General features: G+C 41.7%; 1 protein-coding gene and 1 long non-coding RNA gene across 2 annotated transcripts in view; one reads left to right on the top strand and one right to left on the bottom strand.

Moving 5' to 3' along the window:
- The window catches only part of BRMS1L (BRMS1 like transcriptional repressor), a 34,779-nt gene extending 13,009 nt beyond the window's left edge, over nucleotides 1-21,770 (top strand). Inside the window, exons 2-10 of the mRNA XM_053285877.1 lie at nucleotides 835-925; nucleotides 3,799-3,926; nucleotides 5,071-5,150; nucleotides 6,924-7,020; nucleotides 9,013-9,096; nucleotides 13,552-13,616; nucleotides 15,629-15,668; nucleotides 17,197-17,323; nucleotides 19,452-21,770. Of these exons, the coding sequence (XP_053141852.1) occupies nucleotides 835-925; nucleotides 3,799-3,926; nucleotides 5,071-5,150; nucleotides 6,924-7,020; nucleotides 9,013-9,096; nucleotides 13,552-13,616; nucleotides 15,629-15,668; nucleotides 17,197-17,323; nucleotides 19,452-19,575 (836 nt within the window). The 3' untranslated portion in view covers nucleotides 19,576-21,770. The remainder of the gene's footprint in view (nucleotides 1-834; nucleotides 926-3,798; nucleotides 3,927-5,070; nucleotides 5,151-6,923; nucleotides 7,021-9,012; nucleotides 9,097-13,551; nucleotides 13,617-15,628; nucleotides 15,669-17,196; nucleotides 17,324-19,451) is intronic.
- Nucleotides 173-18,168, bottom strand: LOC128340598 (uncharacterized). Its single transcript, XR_008313823.1, has 3 exons — nucleotides 17,789-18,168; nucleotides 7,195-7,275; nucleotides 173-390 (listed from the first exon to the last, which is right to left on the bottom strand). It is a non-coding gene; the product is annotated as an uncharacterized LOC128340598 (long non-coding RNA).
- Nucleotides 21,771-27,644: the final 5,874 nt, after the last annotated feature.

Below are 27,644 nucleotides of genomic sequence, written 5' to 3'. Positions count from 1 at the left end.
ATGCTTGTTAAGGAAACACATGAATATCAAAAGAGGTACTTGATTTCATTCTGTGAAATTAATCCACCCTTAGTAAAATTTTATTATTAAATTTATTATTAAATTTTAATAATTTTAAAATCTTGTTTAAATATCTGTTTTATTCTATTGTTTTTATTGTCATGTATTTGAATTGGTAACTTCTAAATATTTTAAATTTTGTACATTGCCTAGAGATGTACATTTCAGGTGGTATAGAAATTTGATAAGTAAGTGCCATATCTCTTGGTGATGCTGGCAAGGGTAATTGCCACATAGTCATCATAACCCAACTGGAAAGTGCATTCAGACATTCTTACAGATATGTGAAGTCCACCATCTGGAGGCAAGTTTTCAACTTCAGTGACAGTACTGTGGAAACATAAGAACAGACTCTTATGTAGATCAGTAAAAACCTATCCACAGTTCAGCTATAGCTCTAGTACAGGAAATGGGAGTCTGTGTTACCAACTTAACATTCTTATTGATGTTATGGTTCCTGGTTCGACAATACTTTATATTAACATAGTTTGCTTAAGCTTGCACTTCAGGTTACAACAATCTGGTCATAAAACAGAGCTATCGATAGCAGAGAAGGAAAGGTTTGGTTTGGGTTTTGAAAATTACACAAGTTTTCCAGCAAAGTCAAAGATTAATTCCTCTTGAAACTTGAAGATTGATTAAAAGTGAGCATTCACCTAATGTTCTGAACAATTGGGTTAAGTCAAGTTTAAGTTCTTTTTTTTAAAAAAAAAGCTTGTCAGAAAGGAAAGAACTGTTCTAATGTATTCTTAAAGTGGCTAATTCTGTTCTCAGAAATGGATGATGAAGACTGTGAAAGAAGAAGAATGGAATGTTTAGACGAAATGTCCAATCTTGAAAAACAGTTTACAGACCTCAAAGATCAGTAAGTAACCAAACTACTTGGAGAACTTCATTTGGGTTCCAGTCCTCTAGCAATCTTACTGGCTGATGTTATGTGTAACATAATGTCCACACAGTTGCGCAAGAATGTTGTGCTAATCACAGGAATTGCACAAACATGGTTGCACAGTTGACCAACAATTTCACAGCCATGCCGTACAATTCTTGTAATTAGCACAACGGTGCTCTTAAGCAACAGCATGAACTTTACATTGCAAGGTGTACATGACATTGTGCAGTATTCCAGTCAGTGTGATTTGTGATCTCTAAAGATCCCTGAAAACATTAGAATTAACAGAGAAAGATGTATATGCTATAGGGATCATGTAAAGCTAAATTCTAGAAATGTCTTTGGAGATATCTTACCTTCTCCAACATAAGTTTGCATACAACTTTATGTAAACTGTTTGAAATTTAAGAATTCATCCCAATTCCCCTAAACTTTACATGGAAAGCAGGCCTTGCCTCTGAATATGCAGCCCCTTGGACATGGAGTGGGAGATAAAGTTTTCCCTCTTGGACATGGTGTGAATTTCTGAATTGCATGCCAGGACATATGCCTTTCCCTTTTATTGGCAAGTCTGAGGTTCTTAGTCTTGCTGGGATAGAAATATTTGGCAAGACAGTAGCAATGACTGTTAATGGTTCAGCTGGAAGACTTTTTTAAAATTGTTAAGTTCTTGTGGTCGAAAGGATCAGACCCTTGTATTCACCATAAGTCCATGTCTTTCATGTGACTCCCTGCCTTTGCTGTTCACTAGAGTGTTGTGCATTTCTTTCCACCATTGTCCTTGTTCTGCCAAAAATTGCACGTTCTCAGGTATCAACTTGGAATAAATAATATACACATATTGTTACTATGAAGATGAAGAATATTTATATACTGTTCTTCTACCAAAGTTCTCAAAGCGGTTTATGTAGAAAAATAAATACATAGATAAGTTGGTCCCCTGTCCCCAAAGGGCCCACAGAAACAAAGTAGGCAATAGCAACTGCCACTGGAAGGATGCTGTGCTGTAGGGATGTGCACAAAACCGGTTTGCCCGGTTCGGTTCAAATTCGAACCAGGTTAGAACCAGGAGGGGGTGGTTCGGTTTTGGTTTTGCTCGAACCTCCCCCTGGTTCGGTTCGAATTCAAACCGGTTTGGAAATCCAAAAATTGGTAGAATGGTAGCTGGCACCCAGGGGTACCTGCCACCCAAACCCCAAAGCAATCGGACACTCGTATGATTTTTTAATGAATTTTTGAAAATTATTTTTATTTTTTTCTCATAGGGTATAATGGGGCTCGAACCAGCCCATTATCCCCTATTGTGGAGCACCCATGGGTGCCAACAACCATGCAAACCCCGAAGCAATTGGACACCCCTATGATTTTTTATGAATATTTGAAATATTTTTAATTATTTTCTCATAGGGTATAATGGGACCCAAACCAGCCCATATCCCCTATTGTGGAGCACCTAGGGGCACAAAAGTAGGATGGGTGGAAGACAACCAGGGGTGCCTACTATCCACAAAGTTCCAAGGCAATCAGACACTCCTCTGATTATTGGTGAATTTTAAAATTATTTTGGAATTCCTCATAGAGAATAATGAGGATTGCAGCAAATGTATAGCTTCACATTGGGGAGAAAGGGGTGTCCTAGAGTGGAGTGCGGTGGGTGGTAGTTCCCAAGGTGGGCAAGGAAGCTATCAGAATTATTTGAAAGGAATTGGGCATAGGGCTGGTTTTTAAGTGATTTTTGAAGTTTACGCGTCTTTAAGATTTTTCTCCATAAAGAAGCATGGAGATGTCAGCAAATGTATAGCTTCACGTCGGGGGCAAAGGGGTGGCCTAGAGCAGAGTGTGGTGGGTGGTAGTGCCCAAGGGGGCCCAGGAAGCTATCAGAATTATTTGAAAGGAATTGGGCAAAGGGCTGATTTTTAAGTGATTTTTGAAGTTTGTGTCTTTAAGGTTAGCAGATGAGAGTGGATTCATGGTTTGTCATTGAAAATCTTATATGCTACCAAAGAATCTACACTCAGAACACTTCAGAAACAACAAAACCCAGTACCCCATCCAACCTATGGGGGTGGTTAGCACCCTCTGTTCACTACACCACCACTCACTCTGGGCCACCCCAGCACCCCACAAGTGGCTTTAAGGTTTTTCTCCATAGGGAAGAATGCAGTAGGGGTGTGCAATTCGGATTTTCGGTGTTTCGATTCGGATCCAAATCAAAACACCTCCGATTCGTTCTGTATCCGAATCTGGCCCTTCCAAATCACCCCCGATTCGATTCGGATCTGAATTAATCCGAATCCTTTAATTCGGATCCGAATTAATCCAAATTCTTTTGTCACTGGCTGAATGGAATGGAAAAAACTAGGGAGGTTATGTTGTTCAGTGCACATCCCTCGCTTTTCACAGGGGCTTTGTTAGCCTAACTTTGAGTAATGTAGACAGTCTTAGATGAATCCCCAGTCCTTAGCTGTAAAAGCTAAAAATGGAAAGCATGAAGTAAAGACAAATAATATATAATTCAGGGCTGTACAACTTTGGCCCTCAGCTATTGCTGGGCTACAACTCCCATCACCCCCAAGTATTGGTCATTGTGGCAGGGGATTATGCGAGTTTTAGTCCAGCAACATCCGGAGAGCCAAAGTTGTGCACTGCTGGTGTAAATGAAGAGTTGCCCAAAATTTAGTTTACAATCTGGTGTGTTCAGTCCCATTGATTTTGGTGGCATCAACAGTCTTAATGCTTTTCTGGGTGGGGTCACTGTTGATTGGGTAAAGGGATTCTTGGAAATGTAATATATGCTATTCTCTGCATGTCTTTAATATAATGCACTCCACTTTCATTATTTTAAGACTTTACAAAGAGAGATTAAGCCAAGTGGATGCAAAACTACAGGAGGTCATAGCGGGGAAAGCACCAGAGTACTTAGAACCACTAGCAGCTCTGCAAGAAAACATGCAAATCCGAACAAAAGTGGCAGGTAAGAGTGCAAAGTGGTTGTTGTTGACTCAATTAGGTACATCCTGCAGGGCCTGGATAGAAGATAAAAAAATTAAGAAAAACATTTACATTTGTAGGTTTTTAACTCTCAGGTGCTTGCTTTTGTAATTCCCACTAAGACTTTTGGCTTTGCTTTTTGAGGGGAAGTATTTGGAGGCGTCCACTAGGAAGAGCCTTGTTTATGTGCTCCTTAACTGGTGTGAGCTTGTTTTTTTTCAGCTTGTGCATCGAATGTTAGTGTTTTCTAGAGTCAGATTTTAAAAAGCAGTTCTGGTGCCCAGGGGGAGTGAATTTGAAAAGGAAACTTTTCTGAAAACTTTGGTGAATGCATGCTTCTAGCCACAACCCAGAGTTGCCCCTTCAGGTGCTTCCAGTGGAGCTCCATGCACGATAAGACTCATTTGTCACTGAAATAAGTCATTCTCGTTCTGCATAGCTTTTTCTTGCCCTGTGTTGAAGGCTGCTCTTGAAGAATGGGGGTGAGGACTGAATTATTGGGCAACTCAAGGATCTTCTTTTGAAAGTGTGGGTTTGAGGATGTGCTGTATGTTTGGAGCATGCTGCTACAGCTCCCTGAAGCTTATATTCTTGAATGGGTAGCTTTTTTGAGTGAGTTTGCTACTGGCTAGAACAGAAATATAAAGCAGCATTCCTCAAAAATAAACCTGGCTGGGGGAAAGACATTTTTTGCTAAAGGTGAACCAGATCTGCATACTTCTAGCTCATGGTATGCTGAAATGTAACTTGCTGTGACCATATGTCCAATTCTAGGTTTGTATGATGATTTGACTTTAGCACATGATAGCAAACCACTCTTTACAGGTAACATTGATAGGATTTGTAGATTTAAAAGCACTGTTTGAGTATGATGCATAGCCCTCCAAAACCAACGGAGTTATTTTCAGTGGACTTTGGGTTAAAACTTGTTTAGGCATTGTGTAATAAAGAGACTTTTCTAAAACAAATCATTGATTGCCTTTTTGGGCCACCTCAGAATTTGATATTTTCTGTCTTGAGAAGCTGAAATGGATGGGGTAGAGAATAGGTTGATGGGTTGAATAATGTCTGCGGGCCATAAGTTACCTGTCCCAAACAAAAGTTTAAACAAATGTATTTTTTCAAAGGTATCTACAGAGAGCTCTGTTTAGAGTCTGTGAAAAACAAATACGAATGTGAAATTCAAGCATCCCGCCAACACTGTGAGGTACTGTTTCATATGGAGTGAGTTTTCATTTATCTATAACTAATAGGACTTCCTTCTAAGGAAACATGCATAGGATCAAGCTGCACAACTAAATATTTTTGAACTTAGAATATCTTACATTGGTATCCTCCAAAATGAATGAACAATGATCTAATTATTGGCCTCTCTTTTATTTTTAAAGGTTTAAATTCTTAATAGTAAATTTAAGTAGCCTTGTGGACATGACATTGGATCGCAAAGTGTGAAGGTGTTGGCTGCTCCTGGAAGGGCTGCTTTAGTCCTCCATTAAAATGTTACATAAGAAAAGGGAAACTAAATCCAAAGATGCTCTTACACTTGCACAAGCAGAATTGAGTAGAACTCGCCTACTATAGTACTACACAAACTCTCTTGTGCAAACTCTTGCGCAAGCATTTCTTGAACTGTACTAGTAGCTGTTCCACTTGCAACTCTTTAGATCCAGTGTTCTTGATTTAAAATGGGGATCAATGTTCTGTGTTTTTTCATGGAGTGTCATTCTGGAATCGCACACTGAATCAAATGTCTCTAGCTGTACAGAGTTAAGTCTTCATAGAACTTGCACAAGTGGTGGTAGGCCAGCTTACTGCAGTGTGATATGTTTAACATCTGTGTCTGTGATACTACCTGACATTTCCAACTGCATCCTTTGTGTGGCTTTCTAATTTGGAGCAGCACATCTGAGAAATAGAGCAAATGAGATGTAGAAACTCAGGCATTTTTAGTTCAAAGGGTTCATGCTGCACCTGATAATCATTCAGTGAACTTGGGGTGGATTGATTAAAAACTTGTAATATTGTCTAAAAATATATATTTACTATAATGATTAAAACTAAATTATATATAGTACAAAAAATAATAATTCATGATTTTTGTTGAGGAACTCCTGTGACTTTTGCTCCATAGAACAACCTATGCATGGAGCCACAGAGTGCAATAGCAAAATTAATGGATCTCTGTTGGTCTCTCTCTGTACAAATTTGGTGTGGTGCTGGGTGTCCTCACCAGAAGATCAAAGTCATTCACCCTGGTGAGCTGGCAAGTGGACTTGTGGATGCCTGCCTGTGGTGGTGGGGGGAAGTGGGGCTTCTGAGAAACAAATGTTGAAAGACAAAAGCCTCTCTAGGTGCCCAGGACTAGTTGCATGGTCTTTGTTCCAGCCATATTGTTTGTCTTTATTTGCCTCACCCTGAGGGTTTGAAAATTTTGTATATTATAGGCCTATTGCTTGTCCTCTGTCTTTGAGGTGAGGGTGACTACAAATAAAAAAAAACATTTTTTAAAGGGAGACTGAAAGTCTTTGGCTTTCTTCTGTGTCTGTGAGACATCTTTTGTTGTATATGTATACCTTTTGACCTAAAACTTCTAGTATTACTAAAAATCTTCTCTTTGTCTATCAAACTAGACTTTGAGCTTTGCAGTGTCAAAACCTTACTTGGAGGAGGAGAACCACTTTTAACCATATCTTTTCTTATGTCATGCGCCTGCTTGAATTCTCTGCAAAACGATAACCCCTCTATTTGTGTTGTGTTTTCAAGTAACTGCATCCTTGACCTTTTTCAGTATTAGATACCAGCTTTTTCAAGTTGCCTCTGGCATTCTGAATGTGGGGAGGAAATGCAGCTTATACATCAGGTCTCAGTGTAGGAAACTATTGTTGCCTTGCGTTGCTCTTGAGTACCCAATCCAGCAGATGATGTGCTGGGTGCTTTCAGTTGACTAATGGTTGACTACATGGTGAACTTCTCCTTTCAGAGTGAAAAGCTCTTGTTGTATGACACTGTTCAGAGTGAACTAGAAGAGAAAATCAGACGGCTTGAAGAAGACAGACATAGCATTGACATTACCTCAGGTAACTAAGAGCTGTTGATGTTGAACAGTCAACTACATAATAAATTATGTTGCTAGTTCATTTGTAGAAAGTTATAATGAAAGACATACTCTTGACCTTCTGTTTAAAAAAACAAAAATGGCCAATAATTATAATAATAATAATTAATAAGCCAGTTTAAAAATACTTGCTCACCATTGTCCCCTCATTTGCCATCTGGCTCCTGTCTCTTGATGAAGAAGACTTGGTGTGCTACTGGTAGATCTTCGGTAACTTCTGTTGATGCAAGCAATAACTTTAACCCATTATGGCTCAGGAACTGTGGCATTGGACCAGTTGTTCTCTGGCAAAAACATCTGGGAGAAACATCTTGTATGTTTGTAAGCTGTTAACTTTCCCATTACAATTTGGAACACAGCTGTGCTGTGGTAATATATCTAACCATAACCAGAAGGTTGAAGTGGGCAGCATTGACTGGGAGTTGAAAACATATACTTAAAAAAAAACAATCTTGCGTCTCTGGGTGTCTACAATAAAAATATTTTTAAACATCAAATCACTTAACAATTAAAATCATTTAAAACATTAAAAATGTAAAATATTTAAAACCTAGTATTAATTTTTTTTAAAGAACCATAAATCTAATTAGAAGCCAGGGTGAATAAATGTGTCTTCAGTGCCTTTTTAAAAGTACTTGTGATCCAAACACTATAGAGGAAAATTTCTATTATTTATGGCTAGAATACTGACTTTCAAGATGACAGGACTATATAGGAGGCTGCCTTATGCCAAGTTGGACAATTGATCCATCTAGCTTCGGAATGTCTACCTTGGGTAGCAGTGGCTGTTCAAGGTTTGACATCTGTTTCACATCTGGTGATGCCAGGGATAGAGTCTTTGGTCTTTGAGCCATATGCTCTACCAGCTATGGTCCTTTCCATCCTGCCCCTTCCTTAAAAGTACTGATTTGTGCTCTCTCGACCTACTTCTTTCTCTCCTCCTAGTCCATCATCCAAGTTGCTGCCACTGGGCAAGGGTGGAGCAAGGCCAAACAGATGAATCACCTTCCCTTTGCTTGTCTTGTGGAAGTCTGTCCAATGTCTCTAAGTGCTTCAGTGCTAACTAGCCCTTTGACGCATCAGTGATTCAGCATGGATGCCTACCATGCAAAGAAAGAGGAGTACCACAATCTCCCATTGTTTGCCATGCTGGCTCTACAGGTTGCATACATCCTCATTCTCTAAATGAGGGGAATCAAGTCCCTGTCTCTTGAATCCCTGAAGTGCAGCATGGCCTAACAATGGAATCCATATACTAGCTTTATAGATAATATGCCATTTGTATTCTGATACTGGAGGTAAGTGACCCCTTGGGGAACAATTGGATGACTACATGAAAAATTATGCATGTCGGTAACATTTTGCCAGTATTGTATTTGCTAGGGAGACTTGCCTCCATAGGTATAGGAATAGCAATAGCACTTACATTTATATACCGCTCTATAGCCGGAGCTCTCTAAGCGGTTTACAATGATTTTTAGCATATTGCCCCCAACATTCTGGGTACTCATTTTACCGACCTCGGAAGGATGGAAGGCTGAGTCAACCTTGAGCCCCTGGTCAGGATCGAACTTGTAACCTTCTGGTTACAGGGCGGCAGTTTTACCACTGCGCCACCAGGGGCGCAGAAAGTAAGAGCAGTATAGAAAGTAAGAGCGCACATTAAGCATTTTAGTGTGTGTGTGTCAAACTAAAGTTATTGTCAGAATTGCTGTTTTTAACCACGTGCAAGAGTGCATTTTTTAAAAGTGCATTTTTTAAAAGTGCCATAAACAAAAGTGAACATTCTAGAAGTTAATATCAGCTGGTCAGAATAGTGCAGTATTCCTAAAATAGCACAGTTTATAAATATTCTGTGTAAAACATATAATCTGTTATTTCTGGATGATGATACATTTGCAAACTAGCATTTTATTAAAAATCATTTAACTACAACATTCTTATGTTTCCTCAGAATTATGGAATGATGAACTTCAGTCTAGAAAAAAAAGGAAGGATCCATTTAGTCCAGATAAGAAGAAACCTGTTGTTGTTTCAGATATCCTTTTTTGGTTTTTAATTGATTGCCAGTAATCATTGATCTACATAATCTAGTGACATCTTAAAGATCACTAGATACAATATGCCAAAAGGGCTTTATGGACTAGAGTCCATTTAATTAGATGTGTGAATTGTTACTCTTTTTGGCAGATGTGTGTTTCTATAAAGAGTGGGTCAGAGGGGGAAAGAAAATCATGCAGACGATCACACAGATATAGAGGAAAAGATAAACATTGAAACCAAATGGCCATGAAATGTGTAGTCTGTAACAGGTATGTAAAACTTGTATACATTTTAAGCAAAGGGACTATTCACAGCAACAGCAATTGTTAATATAACACCATCATCTTAAGCTTTTGCTGTGTTAAAGCCTGTTGCTGCTTATGATTAGTATCCAGAACTTGAGCAAAAACAGAGTACAAATGGCCCTCTTTATTCATACGGGTTCTGACCTTGCCTATTTCTGTGGATAACGAAGCCGCAAATAAAGAGTCCTTTTAACCCTATGGGGAATCGGAGGTGAGTTAAAAATCAAAAGAAAAATAGGGGGGAAACAGAAATAACAAGCACAGTACTCAGCTCTCGAGAAATGCCCTCAACAAATGACCTCCCTATGACGCAACAGTAGTTACACAAAATGCAGGTGACAGGATAGTACAGGATAGCCACCTGTACTCCTTAGCATTGTATGATTCATTTGGCTGTTCAGTGACGGGTTTTCTCTTGCTGAACTTGTGTGATTGCTCATGAGAACTCAGCTTGGTGCTGCTAGTTGAGTATTGTCTGACAGGTTCTACTGTGCTCTGGCACGAAACATGAAACATTCCTAAGCAGAATTAAGATTTCTCCAAAATGTTCATAGCAGTGCATGCCCTTCAAAACAGAAAGCCTTGCACAACAGCAGGAGAGAGGGCATGCCACCACCTCTCGACTGTGGGCTTCCCAGAGGCACCTGGTGGGCCACTCTGTGAGACAGGATGCTGGACTAGATAGGCCTTGGTCCTGATATGGCAGGGCTCTGGAGAGTGAACCAAATTAGTGTTCTCTGGCTACTAGATTGCCTTTCCTCCCGAGAGAGAAGGGTTGCCTTGTATGTTTTATATCTGCACTGCTCATCAAAATGTACAAACAATAGATCTGAAGAGTAGTAGTTTTCTGGATTCAGTTCAGAGAGTGAGCTTTTACTTTATCCCCCTTCAAGCCTTGAGCAATCTGGCACCATGATACTTCAGGGAACACCTCTTCCTTGCCATGCTAACTGAGCAAAGAGGAACCTTTCAAAGTGATGATTCTCTTACTGAGCAGAGGGGGAGCAACTGGCCCTATTCATCCCGAGCACAGCATCCCTCCAGTGGCTGTTGCTGGTGTCTGTCTTATGTTTCTTTTTTAGATTGTGAGCCCTTTGGGGACAGGAAACCATCTCTATCTATCTATCCCGCTTTGGAAAGGTTGAAAAGTGGCATAAATAGTAGTACTAGTTCCTTTTCCACCCTTGTCTTCTAATGAGGTCTTGCCCCAGATACCCCAGCCACCCAAGGATACGTTGCTATCTACTAGGATCAGGGTTTATATATTGTGGAATGGCCTCCCTTCTCCCTTTCCCCTCCCAGCCATCTCCCCAACCCCACATGATGTTCATTTGGCTAAACCTTCACCTACCTTGAACATCTTTACATAGGAAGCTGCTTTCTACCAAGTCAGACCATAGGTCCATCTAGCTCAGTATTGTCCACAGACTGGCAGCGGCTTCTTCAAGGTTGCAGGCAGGAGTCTCTCTCAGCCCTGTCTTTCATGCTGCTTTCACTTTTCTGATAATTTTGTTCTTTTTAGTATACTTCAAGGATGTTTCCCGCGCACAGCCTAACCTAGACCAGTGTTTCTCAACTGCGGACCGGTCCATGAGGCATCACTAATAAAACCCACTCCCCGCAAAAATAATTTCTTGCCTGTGGGGGCTGCTGGCGGGAGCTCTCCGAAGCTCACTTCTAGGAAGCCCTTGCTGCTGGATAACGTTCATTTCGAGGAAGCAAAATGGACGTTATCCAGCAGTGAGGGCTGCCTGCCTAAAAATGAACTCTGGAGAGCTCACTTGGGCTCCATGGACCCTGGGCCCCGCCCCTTTGTGCATGACATCACTGGGGGTGGGGGTGAGGAGGGCGACTTCTTTACTAACTGCTGGTCTGGGAAACTGCACGCAAAGAGTGTACTGGTCCGTGACTCCAAAATCATTGAGAAACACTGACCTAGACTAGATCCCAGCCTGGGTTATGCTGCGTGTATGAGGCGCCAGGAACGAGGTCATTCCCAGCACTGCACCTGTGCCGAGCCCCACTTTGAAACCCGGCCATTTCAAAGTGGGTTAAACGATTGCCACTGGGTTAAGCGGCTTCCCCCGGCCCGCCGCCATTTCCAGCAGTGGGGCAGGGGCGGGGAGTGGCTGTGCCGAGGAGTCGGCTGCTCCAACAACAACAACAGCTGCCGCGCTCGTGCCCTGGCACACCCTGGGATGCAAGAGGGGGAGAAGACCTCCCGCTCCCAGCATTTCCCTTTGCCCTGCTGCCGCTTGTGTGAGCACGCAGCATGGCGGAGGGGAAGACAGCAGCCACTTGTCTGCCACTGAAGACAGGCTAGCTCCTGCCTTCACCCTGCCTGTCAAGGTCATGTGCATGACCTCTTTGTGTTTCATGCATGTTGGGGATTTTTTTGGCTCAGCTATTTTGGGAGTTCTGTATTCCAAGAAAGTGCTCTAAAAAGGGGGGTGGGGGATGTGCTACCGTATTATTGTGTAGCATAGCTGCACAACATGAGACCTTTGGGCATGTTACAGCATCTTCCCTGACTATTTACAGCCACCAAAGGAATTCCAAATATTCATTGCTTGCAGCCCGTACTCGTATTTTATTGTGAGAATATTTTAAGATGCATCCAAAGCTCATCAAAAGTTGGGGTGGGGGTGGGAAAATGACTGCATTACTACCAGGGCATAGTTTCTCTCTTTTAGGTGCTCATGGTGGACTGACTTTCAGCTTCTCTTGCCTCTTGAAGCCCCTGAGCTACTCTATAGGGCTTGCCTGTGTCTGAGGCTCCCTTGGCATGCGAATAGCTGAGGCAAGGAATGCCTTTGCACTGTAAGGAGTAAAGTAGGGGACAGGAACAGAGCAAAAAAGAGAAGGGGCAAAGCTGGGTGGTCTAGGAAGAAGAGGGAGGATAACAGATTGGGATGCTGGGAGACCTGTGGAGGTACAGAAAGAAGGGAGAGGGAGAAAAAGAGGAAGAGTTCATAAAGACCTGTGGTAGAAAAAGAGGCAAGAGCATACTGTGGAAAGGAAAATGGGAATTTCTCCGCCTGGTAGTGACTTGGACGCAAGTCATCTATGTAATTGCCCTGGGGCTGTGGAATGCACTCCCTGTTGAGATTAGAGCTGCTCCATCCCTGATGACTTTTAGGGAACAACCTCTTCAGCAGAGGTTTTAGTTGAGTTCTTATTGACTTGTTTTAAATTGAATTTTGTATATGTTTTAATGTTGGGGTTAAAAAATTTTTTTTGCTTTCTTTATTTGTGAACTACCTTGAGACTTTTGTAATAGGTTGTATATAAATTATTAAATAACAAAGAATAGATAGATAGATAGATTTAATTGGGAAGGAAAATGTTTTTCCATGGCTAATATAGCAGTATAGCCACCTGATGGCTCCGCGGGGAAGTAACTTGCCTAGGGAGCAAGAGGTTGCCAGTTTGAATCTCTGCTGGTATGTTTCCCAGACTATGAGAAACATCTATATTGGGCAGCAGCGATATAGAGAGATGCTGAAAGGCATCATCTCCTACTGCACAGGAGATGGTAATGGTAAACCCCTCCTGTATTCTACCAAAGACAACCACAGGGCTCTGTGGTCTCCAGGAGTCGACACCAACTCGACGGCACAACTTTTACTTAATATAGCAGTATGGCCCTCTTGAGTTAGCATACTGTATTATTATGCTGTAATAATAGTATACTGTATGGATACACAACTTGAATCACTCTGAGGACCATCTTTATACACACACACACACACACACACATATCCTACAACTGGTGCTCTGGAGTAAGCAAAAATCTTTAAGCTCTGTTTCAGTCTCTACTCCTGCTTCCTGTGTCTGCTTGAGTTCTAATATTTGGAAAATACCCCCTCCCCCCCGCCGCCCCATTGACTCTGCTAAGAGTGTATAACCCTCTTAAACCTTTAACAGATATGGTTGTGATAAAAGCTACATTCAAGAAATATTCATAGGGTTCATTAAGTATTCTCACATTAATAAATGCCCAAGCTCTAATATCCAAATATGCATATGTTCTTTGGGGGCCTGTTTTAGTACTGCTTTCATATAATACTGAGAATGCTTCAAAGTCTGATAAAGCTTCTGTTTGATCAAGTTTTGAAATGTGCAAGTTCCTTAACTTAGTTAACGGCCATATATAGTATATATGCTACAAGATCTTGATATACTTGAAGACTGGACAACAATAAGAAAGGTATCCTTGAGCCTTTTGAATATTCTCATGTGTGGAAATCACATCACATATCACTGATTCTAGTTTTTCTGTGCATAGATGTGGCTTAGTTTAAGGAAGGGATGTGTCTGAACCGCGGTTCAAGCACTCCTAGGGAAATGAGGAAGTGAGTGCTTATCTTTTCTCCGCTGCCCCTTCCAGCTTCCTGCTGGGGTGGCACACGTTCCAAAAAGCCCCACGCTCTGTCAGCATGAACATGGCGTTCGGACATGCACAGGGCTGTTTGGACCACATGCTGCCCCTGCAGGAAGCTGAAAGGGGTGGTGGAGAGCACATAAGTAAGCACTTGCTCTCTTTTTTCTTAAAGTTCCCTTCCTCACTTCCCTGGGATCCTTAGTTTAAGGTGTTTATGCCTGGGCAGAAGAGAGAATTGGCCATGTGGTGGTGGAGTGTGTTTCTGGACTGTGCGGGAAATGAGGCAGGAGGCCAGGTGACTTTATTTTGTGGAGATGTGCAAGCTGACTGTGGAGGCAGTGTAACTCGTGTTGGTTGTAAGTAAGTGGAGCAACTAAAAACCATAGTGAGTAGAGATGTGTGGCTCCAGAATGCACACATAAGAATATTTGTCGTAAAGTTCAGAGTTTAGTTTGACAACCCCAGCTGTATTATAAGAAAAATAATGGAACTGTATGGAAGCTGCAGTTTGACAGTCATGTAATATGAAAGTGCAAACAGCATGAAACACAACTGCAGAATCGCTTTGTTGCCCAGTTCCTTGTCTTTATACTCTGATCATTCAGGAGCTGTGGTTTCCATGTTTTCTGACTGTAGCTATTGCCAATTCCTGACTGAAGATGCTTACATATGCCTTGGCTGTCTTTTTTATATGGAATTATTTGCCTAGTAATTGACTCCTGGGCAGTGTTCCCTCTAAGGCGTGCGTGTGTGTGTGCGCTCATATGTGTTTTGATGTCCGCTCAGTTAATTTTAGCTTCCGCTCAGGTTGAATCAGGAAGGCTCCACTCTGAATGCACGTGCTCACACACTGTCTTGATGCTGCTGCCCAGAACAAAACTCCTTCCACACACAGATGAAAAAAATTAGAGAGAACAATGCTCTTGGGTATTGGAAGATGAAACAATATGCCAGGAAGATGGACTGCTGATTGTTTGAAGGTATATATAGGTGCTTATAACAAAGGGATGCTCATCCTGAAGTTAAGCAGCACTAAAAGGGCACTTTCTTGCTCAGCCCATACATACTGTGGGGCAAGCATGCCCAGGCCTTGCAGGAAGGATAACACTGGCAATGATTAATAGGTATCTGAGATGTGTGAGGGACAGGGCATCTAGGCCAGAAAGCAGCTACATGCTACCAGGCCCAATAATAATGAAGACAATTGGATAGAAGTGATTGTGAATATAATAGAGGAGTTGTTTTTACCTTGGATAAACTAACACAGGTGCTATTAACTGTACAATACAGTACTGTATTCTGTCTCGGAGTGAGCATCTTTAAAGTAAAAACAACAACAACCCACTTCTTGGTGGTTGCTTATAGGCTGAACTAGGCCAGTTATTTAATTTTGGTTTCTTTCGAAAACTTGCCGATACAAAACCAATTGCAACATTTTCTGATCAGAATTCTTCGTTTATTCAAAATCAAAGCTTATTGTGAGTGATGGCTATTTTTTTTTTGGTTCAGTTACTTGTCATTGGTTTGGAGTCCAGTAAGAAACGCCACCAGCGCGTTCTCTCATCCCCCACCCCCATCTGTGTGTGGATTATGTTTTCTTATGGGCAGCAGTATCAAGGCAGTGTGTGTACCCATGCATTTACCTGTAGAATGGGACTATCCAGATTCAACCTGAGTAGGATCTTTAACTGAGTGGACATCAAAAAACGTGTGAGCACACGCCTTAGGGGGAACACTGAATGCCACTTGCATTTGTTTTCTCACAGAAGCTGTCATGAAATTGCTCTCAAACAAAGCTGCTTCAGAAGTTGACTTGCTTTTACCTTTTTGTATTCCAGGCAATGGCGACACTGGGACCTCACAGAGTGAAAGCAGAACGTAAGGGCAACCAACATGTAACGCTTGATTTATCCCCACCTATTGCCTGTAATGGGCCAGATTTTCTTAACCATGTATGCTAATAGTTGAATTGGATTACAAGGAATGACAAATAAATGTATCCCGCAGCAGGTTCTTGAACGATAGTTTTTCAAGCAATAAGAACAGCCCTGCTGGATCAGGCCCAAGGCCCATCTAGTCCAGCAGCCTGTTTTGCACAGTGGCCCACCAGATGCCGCTGGAAGCCACAGACAGGAGTTGAGGGCATGCCCTCCCTCCTGCTGTTACTCCCCTGCAACTGGTACTCAGAGGCATCCTGCCTGTGAGGCTGGAGGTGGCCTATGGCCCTCCGACTAGTAGCCGTTGATAGACCTCTCCTCCATGAAGTTATCCAAACCCTTCTTAAAGCCATCCAGGTTGTTGGCTGTCACCACATCTTGTGGCAGAGAATTCCACAAATTCATTATGCATTGTATGAAAAAATATTTCCGTTTGCTGGTCCTAAATTTCCCAGCAATCAATTTTAGATGTGGTGACCAGAATTGTACGCACTACTCCAGGTGTGGCCGCACCATAGTTTTGTATAAGGGCTAGCAGTCCCCCGGCAGGCAATTCTTAAACATGCAATTCCCAAAGCTGGGCGGGTAATGAGGCACTGATTTGTGCCCTGGGAGGCTTGGGAAGAATTTCTGCCATCTTGGAGAGCCTCTGGAGTAATCTTGTATAATTATGTAGATACTCCTGACAATGTAAATAAACTGTATAAGGAAACCAATAAAGGTTTGGAATTGGCAATGGAGGCTATTGAGACCACAGCCTGACTACTGCATAGCTTTTATGAGATGCGTTATTATTGTATTGCAGGCCTTGACACATTTTCTTTGGATTTAGGAGCCAGCCCCAGAATTTAGGGCCTGAACAATGTACCCTTAACAAAATTACTGGACTTAGTGACAGCTATTGTGGAGCGGGAGGGTAAATGGGGTTTTCTTTTCAAGTAACCTAGATCAGAAACAGGGTTGCCTGGGACAAATTAAGATTTTATTCAATAACCCTGCCTCTGAATATCCTAGTCTATGTGCCCTGGCGCCTGGGATTTATTAGGACCCTGTTTTATGGGTATATTTCCAATAAGAATAGATACTCAATTCTGGACAGAGAGCTACTAATACTTTTTTTAGGGGATGTGTGTGTGTAAATAAATATAAACAAGCAAAGTAAAAAATAGAAATGGAATGCCCTCTCCTGATAGGCTGACTGCCTGATGCCTTTCCGGCACCAGGCAAAGACCTTTTTATTTAACCAGGCCCTCCAGGATGTCATCTACCTGGTCTTAATCAACTGGCTTTTATAGGCTGCTGCTGGTTTTATTGTGGTGGTATAACTTGATTTAACATTGTCTCTAAAATTGCTGAGAGCTGCTATAGGGGCAGGGTATATGTGTGTCTTTAACTTAAAGGGAGCATTAAAAGGTGTTAATCTAGTGTTCTCTCTTGTCAGCATTGTTTGTTTGCATGGATTCTTTCAGCCCCTGTCAAGCTGGAAAAACATCCACACAGTGCTAGATCTGAAGAAGGAAGGCTCTATTATAATGGGGAGTGGTATGGACGTGGACAAACAATATGTATTGATAGAAAAGATGAATGCCCTACAAGGTAAAGTTAGCATGTGTGACTCTCCACTGATCGTTCTACCTATCCATCTCTGCCGTATAGTTAAAACAGAGTTCTGCCTTAACACCAAACTTGAATGTGAAGGCTCTTGGTGGAAATGAATGCAGAGAGGGAAGGAAGGAACATTCCTTTTGTTCTGGCATATTGCTTTCCCTCCTGGTGGCTGGCATTAAGTAGTCTCTCTCAGATGTTTAGAACTGGGCAGGGGTTGGGGGGCTCTTACATTTATTTGACCTTCTGGACTCCACCAGAACCAACCATCTGTGTTGTAGATGGGCACACTGTGATCTTGCATGCAGTTGCATGAGTGCAGCCTGCTGCTGCGTGAGGGGTTTGGTCCATTGGGTCATTTAGCTGACATTGAATAGAGCAGAACAACAGGACATCTTGGTCTCCTCCTAAAACCATTCTTTAAAACAAAGCAACAGCCCTTTGTAAGTGCCTCACCTCTAGATGATGCAGCAGGTACAGACACATGCATGTGCTGTACAAATGCAGTGTGGATCAGTGAGGATTCATTGGGGGCATTTAGAAGAGAGTTGAGTGGATCTCCAGACAGTCATGCTTATCTCTGCATCTTATACGTCCTTTTCTTCCTGCCTCCTCCATACTATGTGTTTTTCTCTCCTCTTGGAAACTTGCTGGAGGGATAAGATTTCACAAAGCTCTTCTGACTGTGCTAAGACTCTCTTCTGCCCTGCAACTTCATTTCCAGGTGTCCTGCCCCTTCCTTGATGATCTAGATAATGGAGGAAAATAAAATGCCAGCTAATCTGTTCCAATTCAGTCACCAAATCCTATGTAGGCAAAACTTGTCTCAAGTACTGCACTGTTATCTAGTGCATAGGATGGTTGCTAGTCAGACTGTTTCTGTGATATTCGTTGGTGGGGGTGCTAGTATAACTGCTATCATCTCTCAAGTTATGTAGCAAGGCTCTTCACAGTAAGCCATTCCATAGCTGAAAAAGGCAGAATCCTGAAATCAAAGTGTCTGTTGTATTATGTATTGGTTATATAGCAGTGAACTTGCTAGTTTTAAGAAAGTTAGTAATAACAAGAATAATCAAACCAGTTGATAGAGGTTTTGCACTATCTGCAGAAACTCAACAGGAATTGCTCAGCTTGCTTTAGGGAAGGCTTTCTGTAGCCTAGGGGCAATAGCTATGGAGGCTCTGCTGCTAACTGCGACCATCCTGACCTGATGCAGTGATGGAATAGCAACCGGTGCTGACTGACCTGACTGTAATAGGCACTCAAGCAGATGTAGAGGAAGGAAGCAGGCCTTTAGGTATGTGGATTCCAGGCTGTGTATGGCTTCCATGAAAAATGGACTCCAGTTCCCAAATATATCAGCATGATGGACTTAGGATAATAGTATTCATTTTGTATTTAATGCAAATGAATGAAATTACTATTACTACTAGTAGTAATGGTACTAGTACTACTACTTCACTACTGCCACTAGTACTAATACTAGTAGTACTAGTACTTTGCTGCTACTTACTATACTAGTAGTAATGTGAATGAAATGATAGTGATATAATTCAGTAGAGGCTAGATGTTATGTATTGAACTCTGTTTGTGTATGAAGATGAGAATGTGCAAAATTTGTTATGAAGTCTGAATAAGTGAGAACATTTTAAAGTTGACAACTATGTGTGCTGCACTGTGATAAGTTTAGTTGGCATGGAGTCAGCTATGCTACACATGACTGATAGTTGGACTCTGTTGCAGCATAGTTTGCCTATGAACAACAAATGGACTAAACTTGCCTACAAGGACATTGCTGTAGCTCTATCATTACCAGCCACTCGCTCTGCTATTGAACCTGTGCATGTGCCCACCTTTTTCTCTCTTCACAAAAGGATGCTATTAAAAATGTGAATGCTTTGTAAACAAATGCAGTAATGTTTAGTATACTTACCATATCAGTGTTCCAGTATTTTATTAATTATCCTTAATTTAATGAGGCACTTGTTATAATGCTTGCATGTTCTATTACCAATAATTACTGTACTGTTTTTATAAATGGCAGTGCAGTTTAGGGTGATCCCGTAGCTTTATATGGACACTAATGTGCTCCTGATTCTCCTCCCCGCTTTCTTTTCAGTGCCATAATTACAACAATTAACCATGATGAAGTGTGGTTTAAGAAGCCTGATGGAAACAAATCCAAACTGTACATTTCTCAGCTACAGAAAGGAAAATATTCAATCAAACATAATCACAACTGACCATTAAACCAACCAGACAGTGTTATCCTGCTTGATGTGCCATGAGATGAAAGATGTATTTACTGTGTGTTCATCTATTTTTGTGGCAGTATCTGTATTTGTAGTAGTGTAAGTAATCTTCATACAGATGTCTTAGAATAAGTGACACATAATCATATTGACCATGATGTCTTGTCTCTAATTTGGGTCCAGTGCCTAAGATAGAAAGCATTAACCATTGGAGAGTCTGAGAAAAGATTACAGTCCTAAAAAGCTATGTGCATGAAATGGGGAGAACGGTACATGGAACTGGGGGTATATCTTAAAAACTTTCCCCTGCTTGTTTGGCTAAAAGAGAAATCCAATTTAAAATCTGCATGTTGCCTCAGAGGCCTGCAGTAGGTAAACATCCCCCTGGATCTGTATTTAGTTCTTTCTTGCACAAGCACATAAGCAGCCAGGATTCACACCTACACTGCTCTTTTATACAGTAGAAACAAAGTGGTATTTATCATTTTTAAATGGATCATGTGCAAATTGTGAAGTTTCACAACATATTGTATAACTACTCATCTTGCATTTTATGTCATACTTGTCTTGTGAATGTGTGTTAGCTTGCTCAAATGTTTCTTTGATACGGTCGAATGGCAAAAATACTCTTAAATGGAATCCCTAAATAGTTGTTCTAGTTATGTTGCTTGAGGTAAACTGTTACAAATTCCCATCAGTAATAAAATGAGGCCATTAACTTGTTTGGGCAGCACTTTCCTAGTGTAGTAGCTGATGTGCTGACTTCCTTCTCATTCAGCAAAGAGTCTGTGAGGGAGAAAAAAAACGGGTGCAAAGAAAATATTGCTGGTTTTTTGTGGGTTTTTTTAAATGCAAAAAAAAAAAAAGTCGGAGTACCTGTTCTGTAAATGATAAAACAATAACCAAAAGTGTTACTGTGTACTCTTCTTGTCTGTTAGTCAAATGAAAAGAAATCTCTGGAATTGTACGTTGAGGAGAAAACTGGTGCTCACAAAGCACTACTGCTTCAAAACCTCTCATGTTCACTTCTGCAACACTAGTGCAATTTAGAAAGCTGCATTCATAAGCTTAGTGTGAGGTGTAGGATCTTTAGTTTTACCATATGTGAGTGAGGCTGGTAGAAAGGATTGCCAGGGAATGTGGGGGGTGGGGGGTAGGGGCAACATGACTTGGTGGTTTATGTGCACTTTAAGATCCATTTTGATGAGTCTATGAAGAAAGCCTGCATCTGATGGAGCAAACTGCCAAAAGAGAGTGTTATGTTTTAGACTGGATTGGTGCTGAATCTGGAATCTTACTTGCAACTTTGCATTATTTGACATCCTGAGTTAGCATCCCAATAGGCAAAAATTGCTGTGTTTTGTAGGACTGACACTGATCATCCCAACTCATGTAGCTACCAAACAAACGTCATGGTGAATGAGAATAGGCCTCTTAGTAAAGGAGGGAAAGCTATAGCCCTTTTTAGAGCAGAGACTGTTCTACTTAAAAATGGCAGCCCAGAGAGATCTCCCAGATATAGTAGAAGTGTGCCTGCATATCCGACTGCAGCAAGCTATTCCTGGATCATCTTTTTGAGGTTAAAATAGTGTTAAAGTGAGGTTTGATGGTCTTGATTCTGGCATGTCACTGCCCTGAATGCTGTTTCTGCCTTCAAACTCTCTCCATTTAGGTCGGGATCGCATCTGTTGGGTACTGTCCACATGTGCATAGGCACACCCCTTGCATTGCAACCCAAGGCTGGGCACAAGTGCAGGGTTTCACAGAGTCATGGAATGCTGGCCTATATTAATCATGTTATCTCACTTCTGTGTGGCTGGGACTATCTGTGGGTCAAGGAAGTGTGGTGTCCCCCTTGCATTAGTTCTTATTACTGGGGCTCAGAATAAAATCTCTCCCATTTAATGTACTAATTTTCTGTTTATGCAAAAATATATTTGCTGGAATGGGAAGACACTTTTACCGTTGCCAAAAGTCAAAAATACTAGGCGGCTGAAACTGACCAGAGCACTACTCTTGTTACTCTGCATGCCACTCGTATTAGCCAAATGTATATAAAGTAATAACAGGTTGGCACTTGACAAAACCTACTGTATGTACACAGTTTGATAAAGCTTTTTTGTAATGAAAGATTTGTATTTTTTAACTTAGTGTATAAATAAATGACCTGTCATGAAGAATCCAAATGATTGTGCATGGCGTGTGAGATTTGTAAAATTAACATTTCAAAAATAGAACTGTTTTTAAGGGCTCCATAAAAGAAAGCATTCAGAATGTTATTGTTCAATAGAATGGCCCTAATAGGTCTTCTACACAACTAACTGGAGAAGTTGTCATTATCCTCCCCCCCTCCCCCCCTGTAACATGTTGGAAATGGATCATGCAAGAACCATTTAGAACTATAAACCAGTCCTAAGTGCAGAAAAGCTGACTTTAGCAGCCAGGAGTGGCCAATGACAGGCAGCGCCGGGGGTGTGTGGAGAGGCACCTCTGAGGAAGTAATAAGCAGGTGCTTACCATCGTGTAAGCAGCACATGCAAGCTGTGGTGCTCTGCCTACAATCCTGCACAGGCGGCATCCGGCGTCGCCTTGGTCTTTGTGCTTGTGCGGAGGCTCCACGCAGTGGCTAGGGCTACACTGCAGCTCCTGGATGCCGGGCGGAGTGCCACCGCCCCGCACAAGATTGTGGGCGAAGCACTGCAGCTTGTAAGTGCTACTTACGTGATGGTAAGGACCTGCTTATTATCTCCCTAAAGGTGCCTCTCGCCACTGCCCTCACTAGCTGGTAAAACTGGTAGCAGCTAAGAGATTTAATGGTTGCTACAGACACTTTCAGTGTCTCCTCTTGCCTGCCCACTACCTTGGGCAGTATCTGGCTAACTTCTGGCAGCAAAGTTGACAAAGGTGACAGTGCTGAGTAGCAAAGTGAACAAGTGAGTGGTGACAGTGCCGCTGCGATGACTGAAACATGACTTGCCATCTGGCTGTAGTTGATAGTTGCTACAGGCGACCAGAGGCTTCTGTACACATGGGGGCAGGTTGCTAAAAGTAGTTATACCGCTTTCCAACAAAAGTTCTTCTTAAGGTGGTTTACATGGCAAAAGATATGAGAAAATGGATGCCTGTCCCAAAAGGGCTCACAATCCCGCATTCCAAACTGGGAATGGGGGATTGTCTGCAATGTGGCCCCCAGTGTAGTATGTTAACTGCTGCAAACTGCAGTTCTAAGCCAGTCCCTGCTATGTCTGAATGCAACCTCAGACATCTCAGGAACTGTCTTAAAACTGGTTTGCAGCAGTCAATGTTCTAAACTGGGGGTTGCATCGCAGACAATCCTCCTTTCCCAGTTTGGGAAACTCCAGAGGCAGTTTAGAGCTTCCCCTCCCTCTTTCTCGTCCTCTGAGCTTGGTTCCGCCCACTTGTACAGCCATGCCAGTGCCAGGCTGTGGGCATAGCTTCACAGCTCCAGGAAATCACTCACAGGGGTCTACAGGTCTATCTCATCCAGCACAGATCTACTACAGCCACTGCTGCAAGAATCACAGACAAAGCAGTGCTCCCTGGTAGTGCTGCTGGTCCTTTAATTATAAGAACAGCAGGGCCCGATGTGCCTGTTGTCAGGCAGAGGAAGTAGGAAGTGTGCAAGGAGGGGTGTGGCATTCAGTCAGGGAACACACTATGGAGTGCTGGGTAAGCCCTAGAGTGTAACCGCTGTAGGTGCTGCTCCGAGCTGGCCTCTTACTGGTTGCATAACCTTGTAACCACAGTTATAGCAGCAGAAGCATGCAGACAACACGACTGCCCAGTCTAACAGAGGTTTAGAGTGGTGAAACTTGAGGAGTAATCCCAGCTCTAAATTCCAGTTTGGTAAGTAAACAACCCTGTGGTTTGGTTGCGAGGCTATGGCTGCATGCAATCAGACATCGCACAAAACTGGAGTTTCAGGTTTGCTGGTAACCTGTAACTCTGGTTTTGTGTGATGTCTGAATGCAGCCCTAGGAAAGTTCAAGGAATTAAATATATGTAATAGAATTTTATTTAATGTGTTTGCAAATGGGAAGTAAAAACAGTTTGCAGTTTGTAGGATTTCAACTTTAAATATTCATTTTATTGTATAATCATATATGGCAAATGTGAATCATAGTAAATTTGAATCTGAGAAAGATCTGCATTTCTTGGGCATCACATTGTTTTGCAATTATTGAGCTGATTATTGAGTGTTAAAAACCTGTTGAGAACAATAACAGTTAAAACAGTGATTCTCAAACTTGGGTCCTCAGGTGTTATTGGACTTCAACTCCCATAATCCCCAACCAAAGGCCACTGAGGCTGGGGATTATGGGAGTTGAAGTCCAATAACACCTGAGGACCCAAGTTTGAGAATCCCTGAGTTAAAATATGATGATTGATTCAGAATTTCTGCTAAAAATATTTTATAAAATATTTAAATGTGCCCCCAAGCATATTCCAGCGTAAAAGGTAGTGCATTCAGCTACTTTAAGTGGCAGAATTGGTCATGTAATACTTAGTATATGTAGCTATAACAAATGACTATTTCACATGTGTGCGCTCTCTCTCTCTCTCTGTCCCCCCCCCAAAAAAAAATCTGTAATAGATGCTATTAGCAACTTAGATCCACTGAGGATTGCTGCTGGTAGCTGAAATCAGAACTGCTTGGTGAATCAGTCTCATGGAAACTGAATTTGCTTGTGCATACATTCTCTTTCTCCATACAAGATGGAAATCAAGGGTTATGACTGTGCTATTCTTTCTTTTTATCAAAGTGAAGTATTTTTCAAATATTTGAAAAATTAAGAAAAACTAAACTTGCTCGTCGACCTCAAGTAACATGATGAGGAAAATCAGGTTAAGATTAGATGTTGCTGAAAGCCTGAAGATGGCAGCAGATTCCTGCCAGAGTAACTGCGGAGAAAATTTGGATAGCTCACCAGTCATCACCCCCACCCTGCATTTGGGTGCAGTATTTAGTTACTCAGTTTCTTGTACTTCCAATAGACTTATAACTGGATTTAATTCTATGGCATAATAATTAATAGCGATTCAGAGTGGAAAAAGCCCAGGGTTGTAAAAGGATTATTTTTACTACGCTTTGCTGAAAGAAAATCGCTATTCTGAAGACTTAAGAATTGAAAATGATTGTTTATAGTTGCCATAGTAACAAGCATGTAATTAAAAAGAGACATACTGCAACTAGAATGGTTACATTGGTCAACTAAGAAAACAGTACAATGAGTTTATTCTTGATTGGATAAATATCTTCAAAATCCCTGTAAAACGTCTTGAGATTCAGGTGTCTTGTATGACTGACTGAATTTAAAACATTCTCTCAATGACTGCGAAGGAATGAGGCCTAAATCTCCTCTTCTTGTGCTACACAGATTTCTGTATTGAATATGTATTTGCTTACTCCCTATGCTCTGTGTTTTAAAAAAATGCTGTGCAGGGGTAAAACTTTCACAACTCCTGTTCTATAGTTTGGTTTGGGAGGGAGAAGAAAATTTTGGAGGCAAGAGAAGGCTTGATTTGATTAGATCCATTTCAAAATAATAGAGGAAACTTGAGTTGTTTTGATTGATTTGTTTAGAAAAATTAGGAGGTGGGGGATAGACAATAAAAGGAGGCTTGCCTTCAGCAGAATTCAAGTGAAGGATTCAAAGAGTGCAAGTTCCAGTTGAAATTGATGTTAGTGCAAATTCGAGTTGAAGTTGAAGCTGGAGTCTTCGAGAGCCAGGAGAGAAAAGCTGAGAATAGCTGCTGAAATTAGAGCTGAGAAATCTCTGGAAGAGTTGAGCTGAAACTCTCTGAAGAACTAAATCACTCTCAAAGCAGCTGAAAGAACAGCCTGGAAATGAACCACCAGTACTGGATAGAAAGAGCATGACCTGAGGTTGAGTAAACCACGCTCATTGCAGAAGGTGATTGGAGAGTATTATAAGATGACCAGGGGCGTAGCAAGGTTGGAGTGGGCCCAGGGACAAAAAGTGAAGATCCCTTGTTCTCTGTCTTCTTTATTCCCCCCCCCCCCCCATATATATATTTTGCAGCAAAACTGCAAGGACATGATGAAAACACACATATTGTGCACACATATTCCCCTAGCTCAGAAACATTTTTAACATATGCCTACTACTGTGACCTGATATATGCAAGCATACAACCCCTAGCAATGTTCCTTCCCTATTTGCCCATTTGTGCTCCCCTCCTTCACTCCCTCTCACACACCAAGGCTACAAGCAGTCTTTAAGACCAACAACCAGCACTTAATAAACCAAAAGGCAGGGGGAAACAGAAAATGATCTATGTTAGAGCATTTTTCTTCCCTTTTGTTATTTTTAAAGCTTTTAATACTTTTTGTAGTGACTAATTTCCTCACAAGAAGGTGTTCTGTTGGGCTAGTGAGGGGTTATTACAAGTTTGTATTTGAATAGTTTTGGCTTACATTTGGCACCTTTTTGTGCTGCTTTGATTTTTTTTTTTTTAAAGTTTAAAAACCTCTCTCTCTGCTATGTATACCATTTTGAGAATTTATTTGGTTGAAAAACAATTGAATATATATTTAACAACCACCACTACAGACCAGCCAATAAACTCCCCCCCTCCCCGTTCTCTCTCTTACTTTCTGCTTTCCTTTCCACACAGAGGAAAACAACTCATTACAAGTTCTGAGGGGAGGATCACATGGGTCAGGACTTATTGGAAAGAACCCAAACATTTTAAATCATTTTTAAAAGTTAAAAATCTCTCACATAAGCACAAACAAGGGCTTGGGGATAGGGAAGAGACACACCAAGGGAGGCTTTCAGTTGGTGATGGGATCTCTCTCTCTTGATCTCTCACTCCATGAATGTGGGAAGGAGAAAAACACACATTGGCTTCCGAGGGAAGAAATCACATTCACAGAAAAAAAACAGATAAGGTTTGTTGGTTTGACTTGCCTTTTCAGCTCTCCTTGTGGCCATCATGCTTCCTTCCTGTTCCCTTGCCAACTCTGCATTGAAATGCCGAGCAGGGGAGGAGCACAACTCAAGGAAGGAGGACCAACCCCTGGGTTGTTTTAACCCTTTCCTTTCTCAGCAGCCATCATCTTCCTGCCTGAAAAAAGAGAAACAGGTCATTGGCCATTACTGGGGGTCACTCAGCTGGAGGAGGGGAAAAGAAATGTTAGGGGGGCAATGTCACACCCTGCCCATGGCTCTGTAGAGCCTTGTGGGGTCCCTTGATCCTCTGGGCCTTGGTGCAGTTGTACCCCCTTGTGCAATGGACCCTATGCCCCTGAAGAAGACTCCTGGTAAGGGCACTGAGCCAGGGCACAGTGTTAGGTGCAGGTTAAATTGGATGTGTTTTTCTCCTATTCCATCTGTTCCTTATGTACATATGGTTGCTGTTTCTTTGTACTAAATTTTCCAAAAGAACTACTGTTTAGAACAGAACTGTTTTAAAGTAAAGATTTCTTGTTTTGAATTTAAAGATTTGTATCTTCATTCTGGTTTTCCTCTCCTCACACTTGGAAGCCTTTCCACCATACCTAACTTTGAGAGAGAGAGAGAGAGAGAGAGAGAGAGAGAGAGAGAGAGAGAGAGAGAGAGAGAGAGAGAGAGATTAGGGATCAAATCTGAAGATGCACAATGACCCTGTAACATAATAATGTTGCAAGCGAGATGAAAACATGTCCTCTCTGCTGCTTTTCTCCCCTGCAACTGGTATTCAGAGGCATCCTGACTCTGAACCTGGAGGTAGTCTATAACCATCAAGACTATTATTATCATCTCTTGTTTACACAGTCAGACAGGTGTTATTGGCTGGTTTGTTTTATCCAGACATCGAGTCCTTCCCAAGGACCTGCGATGGATGAATTTTATTGTCAATGTTGTTGCGGTTATGATAGATATCGTCGCAGAATATAGGCTGTTCCCAGTAAAGCTGCTTTTTGTAATTGGCTGATGGTGATTTCTGTGGCCCCTGTGGTGTTGAGCTGCTCTTCAAGGTGTTTTGGAACTGCACCTAGGGCGCCAATTACCACTGGGATTATTTTGGTCTTT

Source organism: Hemicordylus capensis, chromosome 1 (genome assembly GCF_027244095.1).
Source record: "Hemicordylus capensis ecotype Gifberg chromosome 1, rHemCap1.1.pri, whole genome shotgun sequence".
Lineage (NCBI taxonomy): Eukaryota > Metazoa > Chordata > Lepidosauria > Squamata > Cordylidae > Hemicordylus > Hemicordylus capensis.
Note: the sequence above shows the minus strand (reverse complement) of the source record. Positions and strands in the feature narration are given on the sequence as shown.